At 60.1% G+C, this 11,844-nt stretch overlaps 1 protein-coding gene across 8 annotated transcripts; it reads left to right on the top strand.

The window, feature by feature from the left end:
- The first annotated feature begins 373 nt into the window (after positions 1–373).
- LOC129462430 (uncharacterized) lies at positions 374–11,483 on the top strand. Of its 8 annotated transcripts, XR_010115488.1 has the most exons (8): positions 877–1,154; positions 1,416–1,625; positions 1,846–1,888; positions 2,201–2,413; positions 3,723–3,850; positions 5,304–5,349; positions 6,024–6,154; positions 7,878–7,893. XR_010115488.1 is itself a non-coding variant. In XM_063616965.1 (6 exons), the coding sequence occupies exons 1-5, from the start codon at positions 905–907 to the stop codon at positions 3,835–3,837; spliced, it is 831 nt and encodes a 276-aa protein (XP_063473035.1). In that variant the 5' UTR covers positions 877–904; the 3' UTR covers positions 3,838–3,850; positions 5,304–5,422. The 8 variants fall into 8 exon arrangements, 5 of the variants coding, with proteins under 5 accessions (XP_063473035.1, XP_063473036.1, XP_063473034.1 ...); XM_063616965.1 differs by lacking the exons at positions 6,024–6,154; positions 7,878–7,893 and having other exon boundaries at positions 5,304–5,422; XM_063616966.1 differs by lacking the exons at positions 5,304–5,349; positions 6,024–6,154; positions 7,878–7,893 and adding an exon at positions 5,165–5,199.
- Positions 11,484–11,844: the final 361 nt, after the last annotated feature.

The raw sequence follows: 11,844 nt of genomic DNA, 5'->3' as shown, positions 1-11,844 counted from the left end.
GTAAGCGCACGGCTACTGTTTGCAGCCCCCCACCCCAGGCTCCGGCTGGGTCCACAAGGTGGGTAGCGCGCTTCACCCTCAGGTGAACACCGGGAGCCTCGTGCCTCGCTGCTGGGGCGTCTGCGCCATCGTGCGGGCTGGAGACGGCGTGCGTGGAGGACTCCCAGCTGGTGTGTGTCTCCTTGCTGGGTTCTGCCTCACCCACCGTGCCCCGGGCCCTGCAGCCGCTGTGTGGAGGGCAGACCCCAGCAGCCAGCCCAGGGCCCAGCACCCGTGACCGCACGTTACGTGCCTGTGGACTGGGAGCCTCACTCCAATGCACCTGGGGTCCCTGTCTCACCCTGCCCCCGCCTTCCTCCGGGCTGCACACCCTGCCCAACTCTGCTTGCACCCCTGGGAAAGGGCTGGCCCTGCCCCCCGCTCCCCGCGAGCTCACCTCTGCCTCGAGGGACAGCTTTGCCCATTCCCTGCAGCACTGGATGGTGTTTCCTGGGGGCCAGAGGTACAGCTCATTTATATGAACAGACGGATGGAGGGCCCTCAGGGACCCCTGCCCCTGTCCTCCAGGCCCCTAGCCAGCCCGAGGTGCCTCAGGGCCTGCGGTGGCCACAGCCATCCCTCCTGGCCTGTGCACCCTCCCAAGGACAGCCCCATGTGGAGGCTGGGGATGCCTTCACTTCTTGAGAGCTGGGGGCAGGCCAGGCTCCTCAGAGACCCCCAGAGGCTGCCCAGGAGGCTGGGGGAGAAAGACCAAGGGCGTGGTCTGGGGTCCATCTGGCGAGGGCCGGGGAAGGCTATGGCTGAGAGGCCAGAAGGTCCCTGGGGCAAGGACTGCCTCAGACCCCTTCATCCCTCTCCTCTGAGGAATGAGTGATGGGTGGCCCCATTCCCAGGTCACACTGCAATGACCTTTGACCCCCAGTTTATCCATCACCCCGATAATGTCGCCCTCCCAGGCCACCAGCACCCAGGAGGCTTTCCCGGGCCAACCTGTGGATGTGTCCCCCAGCCCCACACCAGGCAGGCCCTGGGGAAGACAGCGCATGGGGACGGCAGAGGGGCCCTGGTACAGGTCAGCTTCTTCCCAAACTGCCTTGCCCCTCTCCTGCTGTTTGCACCTGAATCATCCCCCAAGCTGGGCAAGGCTCCCCTGGGTAGGCCGGGGGCCAGATGCAGTGGGGGTGGGGGGGGCCAGGGGTGCACTGGGGGAGGGCCAGGGGCCAGACGCAGTGTGGGGGTGGCGGTGGACCAGGGGCGAAGTGTGGGGGTGGGCGTGGTCCGGGGGTGCAGTGGGAAGGGGCCGGGGGCCAGACGCAGTGTGGGTGGGGGTCGGGGGGAGCTGCCCTCGTGCCCGCCCCTGGTCCACCACACCCAGCAACACCCCCTTCCTGGCATGAGGCTGTTTCTGGCTCCAGAGACTTCAATATCGATCCCAAGACCAAGACTGCCATCCGGGCCGCCTGCCCACTGCCTCCTGGGAACTTGGGGCCAGGTCCCTGGCATGTTCCCAGAGCCCAGCTCCAAGGAAGCTCTGAGGCCTGGGCAGCCTGGACGAATGTGCCCCTCGAATCTTCCCCAGGCCTGGGCCTGCCTGAGCTGGGGGCTGCAGAGGAGCCTTCCTGGGGGTGAGGTACCCATGGGGCAGCCCACCCGGCCTGCAGCCCCCAGACCAGGCTGCGGCACAGAGATCCCCAGACTCCCACCCACGCCCCCTGAGCCCGTCCCTGGCCTCTCCTGCCCGTGTGCCTGCCCTTGGCGTGCTTCCCCATGGGCAGGAGCGACACGCCACCTTCCAGTGCAGAAATCCAGGTGTCTCCGGGTGCTAAGTCCCCACCTTCCTTCCAGGCCTAGGGACGGTGTCCTGCACAAGAGAAGGCACATGTCCCAGGTGAGGGTCCGAGTGCTAGGACCCCCCTGTGCGCACCTAGACAGGCTTCGAGGCCTCCCTTGGCCCTTGCTGGGGCCCCCGAGCAGTCCGTGGCTGCTGGTCGGGAAAGCTCTGAGCTCAGCCCGTGGACTGGAAGCTCAGGCGACGTGTTGGGTTCCTGTGGCTCCTGTGACACAGTGCCGCCCCCGGGGCTGTCAAACAACAGAAGCGTCCCCTCTCCCAGTGCTGGAGGCCGGAAGTCCAGCGTCGGGTGTGGGCAGGGCCGCATGCCCTCTGGAGGCCGCAGGGGAGGTCCCTTCCTGCCTCTTCCAGCTCCCAAGGGCTCCTGGCGTCCTGGGCTCTGATCTCTGCTCTGACTTCTGAGGATGCCAGTGTCGGAGTGAAGGCCCACGTGGACGGTCCCACCTGGAGGTCCTTGACTAGGCCGCGTCTGCGAAGATCCTTTTCCCAAGCATGTCGCTTCCACAGGCTCTGGCCGCAGGACGTGCTCACGTTCTGGGGGGTCCACTGTCCAACCCTCCGCAGGTGACAGCTCAGGACTGCTTTGCAAGAGAAGGCACAGCCCACAGAAAGAACAGCCCACGGCCCACGTGCTGCTGCTGTGCCCCTCCCCAGGCTCCCCCACCCCACCAGGACAAAACCCCCCAGCACTGGGACCGCCTCGTGTCCCCTCCTGCCCCCCGTGGGGCAGAACCGCCAGGTCTGGGGCCGCCTGTTTAATTCCAGAGCAGCTCCCTCCTCTGATCAAACAGGGGCACGAGATCAAACAATTCATTAGGAACCCATCCTGGGGGAGCGTCTGCTGCCGGGAACTGACTAACTCAGCCAGCGAGGGGCGGAGGCCAGGCTGGGGCCCGGGAGACGCAGTGGGGACTCGGTGGGGATTTGGTGGGGGGGGCGCTGGGCCTTAGTGGGGCCGTGTGGGAGCTACTTGGTTTGTGTGTGGGGGCCAGGAGGGGGCGCTTGGGGGCACATGGGATGCCACGTGGGGGCTGCATGTGATCCGTCTGGGATCTGTGTGGGGTCCCCATGGGGTCTGTGGGCCCATGTGCTCAGCCACGCCTGCAGGACCACAGCACCCACTGCCCCGTGTGCACGACCACACGAGGCTAACACCTTCTAGCACATTCTGGGGCTCACCTGCTGGCCCACGGCTGGGACAGACGCTGTGTCCACCACTAGCTCTACCCTCCCAGTGGGACCAGCGTCTGCCCAGGAAGGACCTCAGGGAACCCCTCCTGGTGGGTCCAGCTCAGCCTCTGAAGCCCCAAGGGCAGCGGCCACCCCTCCAGGCTTGGCTCAGAGCAGGCCCAGGCAGGCCGGGCCAGGGGTGCTGCCGGGAGACGGACCAGGGCGGAGGCCTCGGCGGCCTGGACAGGGACTCAGGCTGGCCTCTGGGCACTGGGGGAGCTGACCGTTCCACTCTTGCTTACAAAACACAAGCAAGTCCGAGTAACAGGCTTCACACTGCCCGGGTCCCCTCTGCGTCCCCCTCCCCAGGCCTGCGTCCACCCCCAGGTGAAGGGAGTGAGGGCCAGTCCAGTCCAGCAGAGAGGAGATCCCGTCCTGCACCTCGAAGCCCACAGGCCCCCACCTCTGATGTCCCTGCGGCCCTGGACAGCGGCTGTGCTGCCAGGACGCCAAACCAGAGGCGTGGTCCCCTGGGAGGCTTGCGGCTTCCCCCAGCCCTGCAGGCCTGCTAGAGCGAAACCGGGTTGTTCAAACGCAGCTTACCTGCTGGGTGTTCCCTGGGGGTGGACGGGAAGACCCCCAACCGCAGGGCCTAGCTGCTCCCCAGGCGCTGCCCAGCTTCCCTCTGTCTGTCCTCCGGCAGGAAGGCCTACAGAGATAACCAAGGCGTGGACACGCCAGGCACCCAGGTCTCAGCCAGGCACGCGGTTCCTGTGTCTCACAGCCATGGCCACCCTCTGCACAGGAACAATGACTAAACCCCTGTCACAGGTGAGGAGACCAAGGCTCAGGCGGTAAGGACACCTGCCCCGGTCACGCAGCCAGGAAGGCCATCACCCCTCAGACCCACATCAGCTCGGAGTGGCCCAGACAGGCCAGGGCCAGGGGTGCCTGGTCCACGCGGCGGTGGGGCTGCCGGAGCGTCCGTGAGACTCAGGCTCCCTCTGTCTTGAGGTTTCTTCCTCCCTGCCCTGTTTCTCCTCCAGCCCTGGTCACGCCCTGAGGGCCAGCCCAGAGCCTCCAGACACAGGAGGCCTCAGGAAGCGCTGGGTCCACCTGGAAGGCAGCCACGGGCCTGGCCTGCGTGTGGGTTCTGTCTCTCCAGTTCCTGGGGCCTGCAAGACAGTTGGAGGCCTGCTCACCTCTTACTTCCTCCAGGCTGATACTCTGCAGAGCCGACTCACCCCAGCCCTGGGGGCTCTGTGCCACCCCCCAGGGAGACCCAGAGCAAACACTACACGGGCCCCATGGTCACGAGGGCCCTCCTGCCAGGCAGTTGGGGTGGGGACGCCGGACACCAGAACTGCAGGGCCGGCCAGGCCACGCTAGGAGGGATGTGGCTGAGAGCACCGGGCATCCTGGGCCCGGGACGGGTGCTGCCTCCCCTCAGTGCATGGGCAGAAGCCCTACTGGGTGGGGTCTTCAGGGATCACGGAGGGCAGGGGGACCAGGCACCTGCCCCACCCCACCCCACCCCGCTCTGCATCCCTCTAGGAGTCCACTCAGGAACACCTTTGGGGAAGGTGGGTGGGGCGGTGGCTGCCATCTGGAAATTCTAGGCGCGCCCCCCCCCCCACTCTCTCCAGGGGCCAAAGATGCACCATTCCCAGGTGTGGGCGGGAGGATAAGAAGGGGCTGAGGCTCATCTTCTCCTTGGGAGAGCACGGTGAGGGATGGTGTCTCTGAGGAGCTGATTAAGGTCTGGACCCTGCCCAGAAGGAAGTCCCAGCTTCTCCCGCTGTCTCGGCTCCAAATCCAGGGTCCACACCCTCCCAGTCCATCTGTGGACTCCGACCAAGAACTTTGGGTGAGCCGGTCCCGCTGCCACCCGCACACAGAGACAGAGAATGAAGTCCTCCCTTCAAGCCCTCCCCTCTGAAGGGAGGCTGGGGAGCACCTGCTGTGTGCCTGGTGGGCAGGGCCTGGGTGCCCCACACTGGCATCCCTCATCCCAATTTCAGGGCCTGTCCCTGCCGCCGCCCTGGCCGCCGTGCTCCATCAACTCCTTCTGTTTAAATATTTAATCCAGTTAAATATTAAACCTCTTCTAAGTCCCAATTACAGCCGATCGATTCTCCGCCACAGCTGTTGGGGCCAAGCTGGCGCTCTGCCTCCCCGCCCGACGTCGGGGCAGCCTGGGGGATTGGGGTAGGGGGGTGTCTGAAGGCTGGGGCTCGTGGCTTGGACCCATCGCAGCTCCGCCCCCCTGTCCTTTGCCTGTGAGACCTCGCCCAGCACGGCTGCCCCACACAGACGGCTGGGCAGGGCAGGTGAGCCAGGGTCCCAGCCCTAGGTCCCCTCCAGTTCCCGAGGACTCCATTGGCTAGAAGCGTTCTCCGCAGCTCACTCCACGGTCTGCCCTGCCCCCAGGGCCTGGGACCACCCGAATTATTTGCAGGGTTCCTGTTTTCCTCGTCAGGGCCGGAGCTGGATGAAACCTTCCCTCGGGTAAGGCTGGGCCACAGAGGGGGGCCCTGAGAGCCAAGACCTATTTCTGTTCAAAGTTGGTTTTTTCTTTTCTTTTTCTTTTCCCTTTTTTTTTTTTTTTTTTTTTCAGCCAGGGTCTCACTGTGTCTCCCAGGCTGGAGTGCGGTGGCGTAATCACAGCTCACTGAAGCCTCCACCTCCTGGGTTCAATTAATCCTCCCACCTCAGCCACCCAAGGAACGGGGCCCACAGGTGCAGGCCACCATGCCTGGCTAATATTATTATTATTGAGATGGGATCTTGCTTTGTTGCCCAGGCTGGTCTCGAACTCCTGGCTTCAAGCAATCCTCCCGCCTCCACCTGCCGAGGTGCTGGGATGACAGGTGTGAGCCCGGGCATCCAGCCTCTAAGATCTTTTAAATATATTGAAAAGTACAGAAAACAATAGTACTAACCGTGCATCCCCTCCAAGGTCTAGGCCCCCATGGTGGGGCTTCAGGGGTGTTTAAATTCACAGGAGTGGAAACCCCGGAGTTCACCTGCCTTTCGCCAGCTGCCCTTCTCACCCTTCACGTGAGGGAGCCCCTCACGGGTGCATAAATGTGCGCATTTGTAGACGTGCAGCAGCTTATTGTAAGCTTTACTGAGGTAAGCCATGTGTAGCACATGATTTACAAACAGTCATAAAATATGGGATAAGGCTCTGTCGTAAATCCCACATGGCTGATGGGTTCTGACGGGCGTCTCGGCTGGCTTCGGCCCGACTGTTTTTTTTTTTTCGAGACGGAGTCTCGCTCTGTCGCCCAGGCTGGAGTGCAGTGGTGCAATCTCGGCTCACAGCAAGCTCCGCCTCCTGGGTTCACACCATTCTCCTGCCTCAGCCTCTCCAAGTAGCTGGGACTACAGGCGCCCGCCACCACGCCCGGCTAATTTTTTTGTATTTTTTAGTAGAGACGGGGTTTCACCGTGGTCTCGATCTCCTGACCTCGTGATCCGCCCGCCTCGGCCTCCCAAAGTGCTGGGATTACAAGCGTGAGCCACCGCGCCCGGCCCGGCCCGACTCTTACGTTGCGGCCAGCCTCAGACTCCTCAGAGTGAGGCTGCTCCCCACCTGCCGATTCTTGCCCCGCTAAGTGTGTCATCCGTAAATCTGATCTGTGATCCACTGTTCAACTCTTTCTCACCCTGGTACAAATGATATTCATGAAACGGAAGCTTCTTTCAGCTTCAACACTAATTGTAAGTGTGTATGATTTAATTTTTCGTTGTGGCTGTGTTTAACAAGCAGCTCCCTCATTTCTTAGGTATTTAACCACTGGTTCTTATGAGCTGGTACATGTCGGCCCCACACATGGCTGAGTCACCTGTGCAGACACCTGCTGGCCTGGCTCTCCCACGTCCCTGCACTGTGACCCTTCCGCTGGGGGTGTGGGGATGCCTGCCCAGTGTTAGTTCTGCCTCCTCCTCTCCTTCTCTGTTCCCCTGGTGTTTTCATGACTTTGGCTTGACGGTAAGCCTTGAAATCTGCCCTTATTATTCTTTCTTGAAATTGAAATTGGTGGCTGGGTGTGGTGGCTCACGCCTGTCATCCCAGCACTTTGGGAGGCCAAGAGAGGTGGATCACGAGGTCAGGAGATCGAGACCATCCTGGCTAACACGGTGAAACCCCGTCTCTACTAAAAAAAATACAAAAAAACTAGGTGGGCGTGGTGGCGGGCGCCTGTAGTCCCAGCTACTTGGGAGGCTGAGGCAGGAGAATGGCGTGAACCCAGGAGGCGGAGCTTGCAGTGAGCCGAGATCGCGCCACTGCACTCCAGCCTGGGCGACAAAGCGAGACTCCGTCTCAAAAAAAAAAAAAAAATGTGATGTATGGGCCAGGCACGGTGGCTCATGCCTATAATCCCAGCACTTTGGGAGGCTGAGGCGGGCAGGATCACCTGAGGTCAGGAGTTCAAGGCCAGCCTAATCAACATGGTGAAACCCCATCTTTACTAAAAATACAAAATATTAGCTGGGCGTGGTGGCGGGCGCCTGTAATCCCAGCTACTCGGGAGGCTGAGGCAGGAGAATTGCTTGAACCCAGGAGGCGGAGGTTGCAGCGAGCCAAGATGGTGCCATTGCACTCCAGCCTAGGCAATAAGAGCAAAACGCCTTCTCAAAAAAAAAAAATAAAGTGTGATGCATGTACATGCTTGTGAAACCACCACTCCACCAAGAGTGAAAACATCCATTGCACCGAAAGCTGGGGCCCCTCGCTGCCCACCCCACCCCCAGGAAGCACCGCCCCCCCCCGCTCTCCATCACGGTGGGTGAATCCGAGGCCCTAGGATGGCGTGTAAGTGGGATCAGCCGTACGCGCTGTTTTCCTCAGGCTTCTCCCACCCAGCACAATGGCCTTGACATTCACCGCGCTTCCGCGTCCGCAGCTCACTCGTCCCTGGTGCGGTTGAGTCATGTCTCGTGGTCTGAACGTCCGTGGCGGTTTAGCTGTTCTCCCGTCGGTGAACACGTGGGCCGTTTCCAGCTCGGGGCTACTGTAAGTCAAGCTGCCACGAGCAGTGACATAAGGAACAGCGTGTGACACATGCTTCCGTTTCTCCAGGGTCACACCTACCCGTAGAGAGACGGCATCATGCACCTGGTACACTTTTTTTTTTTTTTTTTAAGACTGAGTCTCACTCTGTCGCCCAGGCTGGAATGCAGTGGTGCAGTCTCGGCTCACTGAAAGCTCCACCTCCTGGGTTCATGCCATTCTCCCGCCTCAGCCTCCCTAGCAGCTGGGATTACAGGCACGTGCCCCCACACCTGGTTTATTTTTGTATTTTTAGTAGAGACGGGGTTTCACCGTGTTGGCCAGGCTGGTCTCGAACTCCTGACCTCAGGTGATCCGCTCACCTCGGCCTCCCAAAGTGCTGGGATTACAGGCGTGAGCCATCGCGTCTGGCCACTGGGTGCATATTTACCACTTTAAGGAATCCCAGCACTTTGGGAGGCCGAGGTGGGCGGATCACGAGGTCAGGAGTTTGAGACCAACCTGACCAACATGGTGAAAAACCATCTCTACTAAAAATACAAAAATTAGCCAGAGATGGTGGTGGGCGCCTGTAGTCCCAGCAACTTGGAAGGCTGAGGCAGAAGAATCGCTTGAACCTGGGAGGCGGAGGTTGCAGTGAGCCGAGATCACGCCACTGCACTCCAGCCTGGGCAACAGAGCAAGACTCCGTCTCAAAAAAACAAACAAACAAAAAACACTTTAAGGAACTGCCGAACTGCTTTCCAAAGTGGTTGCACCATTTCACGTTCCTAGCAGCCGTGCTGAGAGCTCCGCTTCCCACGTCCTCACCAACGCGTGGTGCCACCGTCCCACCTTTGAGCCCCTCCGACAGGCAGGAAGTGTCGTTGAGCTGTGGTTTCACTGCGTTCTCCCCTCGTGACCTGTGACATGCAGTTTGGCTCCTGTGCTTATTTGCCATCTGTAAATCTTGGGTGGCATATTTTTTTCAGTCTTCTGACCATTTTCAAATAGTGTTGTTGTCTTTTTAATATTAATTTTAAAGGGCCAGGTGCAGTGGCTCACGCCTGGAATCCCAGTACTTTGGGAGGCAGAGGCAAGAGGATCACTTGAGCCCAGGAGTCGGAGACCAGTCTGAGCCACATAGATAGGCCCCATCTCTACAAAAAAATTAAAAATTAGCCAGGCACAGTGGCGCCTGTAGTTCCAGCTACTCAGGAGGCTGGGGTGGGAGGATCACTTGAGTCCAGGAGGTGGAGGCTGCTGGCAGCAGAGATTACACCGCTGCACTCCAGCCTGGGCAACAGAGGGAGACCTTGTCTCAAGTAAATTTTTTTTTTTTTAATTTCAGCAGTTTTTGGTACATTCTGAGTACCAGCCCTTTGCCATGGATCTGCACTGTGAATATTAGCTCCCAATCTGTGTCTTACGTTTTGATTTTTTTTTTTTTTTGGAGAGGAGTCTCTCTTTGCCACCCAGACTGGAGTGCAGTGGCGCGATCCCAGCTCACTGCAACCTCTGCCTCCTGGGTTCAAGTGATTCTCCTGCCTCAGCCTCCCGAGTAGCTGGGATTACAGGTGTGCACCATCACACACAGCTAATTTTTGTATTTCTAGTAGAGATGGAGTTTCGCCATGTCGGCCAGGCTGGTCTTGAACTCCTGACCTTAAACGAATCCTCCCACCTCGGCCTCCCAAAGTGCTGGGATTCCAGGCCTGACCCACCGTGCCTGGCTTGACTTTGTGGGGTTTGTTTGTTTGTTGTTGTTGTTGTTTTAAGAGAGTCTCATGTTTGTTTGTTTGAGAGAATCTCGTTCTATCACCCAGGCTGGAGTGCAGTGGCATGATCTCAGCTCACCACAACATCCACCTCCCAGGTTCAAGCAATTCTCGTGACTCAGCCTCACGAGAAGCTGGGGTTACAGCGTCGGCCTCCACGCCCAGCTAATTTTTGTATTTTTAGTAGAGATGGGGTTGCGCCATGTTGGCCAGGATGGTCTCAAACTCCCGACCTCAGGTGACCTACCTGCCTCGGCCTCCCAAAGTGCTGGGATGACAGGTGTGAGCTACCATGCCCAGCCTGTGTTTTAAGAAATATTTGTCTACACCAAGATCACACGGATATTCCCCTCTAATTTCCTACGGAAGCTTTGCTGGTTTTCCTCTGGTGGGCAGTTGAGGAGCGTGTGTGTGGCGTGAGGCAGGGGTGGCAGCTCATTCCGGGTTATTCCGGTTTCCCCAGCAGTGATTGCTGAGAAGCCTCCTCTTTCAGTGTCTGTAAGTCAGCTTTTCTCGCTGCTTTCAAGATTTTCTCTTTACTTTTAGATGTCAGAAGTTTGACTGAGTTGAGATTGGGAATGGTTTTCTCCGTATCGATCCCGGTTTGGGCTGGTTGAGCCTTTTGCATCCATAAATGCTGACTTTGCAGCATATTTGGGAAATCAGGGGCCATGCTCTGAACTGCTTTTTCTGTCCTGTTCTTGCTCCTCAGACTCTGAGGCTCCACCCGCATGTGCATTAAACCACTTGAACCTCACAAATGTCTCAGAAACCCTATTTCCCTCCTGCCACTCTCCCACTCCAGGGCTGTCTCCTGCCCCTCATGGCCTGACCACTCGGACTCAACTCCATCGCTCAAGGCTCTTGCACACACCAGAGTGCGAGGCCGAGACCCCCGGGGATGGCTGCCCTCAGACAGCCCGGCACCTCCTTCTCCTGGCGGCACTCAGGCCTCCCACTTGCACGGCACCCACGCCGGCTCCCGCCTTCGCCAAATGCTGCTCATTCCCAGCCCCCACCTCAAGAGCTGCCCCCTACCCTGGGCCTCCTCCAATGTTCAGGCCAGGGTCTCCCCATCGCAGACTCACCTGGCCTGGCTCCTGCCTCTGGTTACTGGCATCTGACTGAGTCTGAGAGCGGGGGCTGCTTCTCACTTCTCGAGCCTGACACTCAGGTCCTGGCCAGCACATCCTGGGCTCACGTGGGATGCTGCACTTCCCGGGAAGGTGCATCCTCCTTCCTGGCATCCCCAGGCTGGGTGACTCCAGAGTCCTCTTCACAATCCAGCCTCAGCCCACCCAGAGGGATACAGCGGGCTCCGATGGCCAGTGGGGGTGAGGACAGCCAGGACCCTTGGACCTGTGGGCAGGGGCTGGACCCGGAGGCAGAGGCGGTCAGGGTCTCCACCGCCTTGGCCCCTCTGCTGCCCCGGCCCCTCCTGAGGCCTGTTGGGCCGATCAAGGGGGCCAACAGACCCTGCCCCACTGGCCCAAGCCTGCAGATGTTCAGGGACCCTCCCAGGCGTCACCCAGTGTGCCTGCCCAGGAACAAGAGGTGCCGCTGTTGATCTGCGAGCTGCTCCACGTCCCCGAGCAGCCCGACGGAGAGGGGTCCTTTCTGCTGTCCTTATCTCAGTAATAAAGCCACACAAGAGGCCATAAATCCAGGAAAATTAAAGCTTCAGCATCTCCCGGGCAGAAATCTGCGTCACCTGCAGCTGCTCTCTGACCAGGGGAGGGGCAGGAGCTGGAGGAAGGTGTCGGGAGGCAGGGCGGGCCGGGGGGGTGCTCCTGGAGAGGCCATCCTGTCATCGTCCCCAGGGCCTCCACACTGACCCCTGGGACTGGCCAGGTGTCCACCGCCGCCCATCATCCACAAGGCCTGTCCAGCAAGCATTGCCTGTTCCCCAAGTGCCCAGCCTGTGCTTGGGACGGGGGCTCAGGACCCAAATGGAGGGCCAAGGGGTTGAACCTCCGGCACAGGCCCAAGGCTCAGCCCCGGGCTGGGCCCCCGGCTGCACCCAGCACAGGCCCCGGCGTGCAGGTGCC

Source organism: Symphalangus syndactylus, chromosome 14 (genome assembly GCF_028878055.3).
Source record: "Symphalangus syndactylus isolate Jambi chromosome 14, NHGRI_mSymSyn1-v2.1_pri, whole genome shotgun sequence".
Lineage (NCBI taxonomy): Eukaryota > Metazoa > Chordata > Mammalia > Primates > Hylobatidae > Symphalangus > Symphalangus syndactylus.
This window is presented reverse-complemented; position numbering and strand designations above follow the sequence as displayed.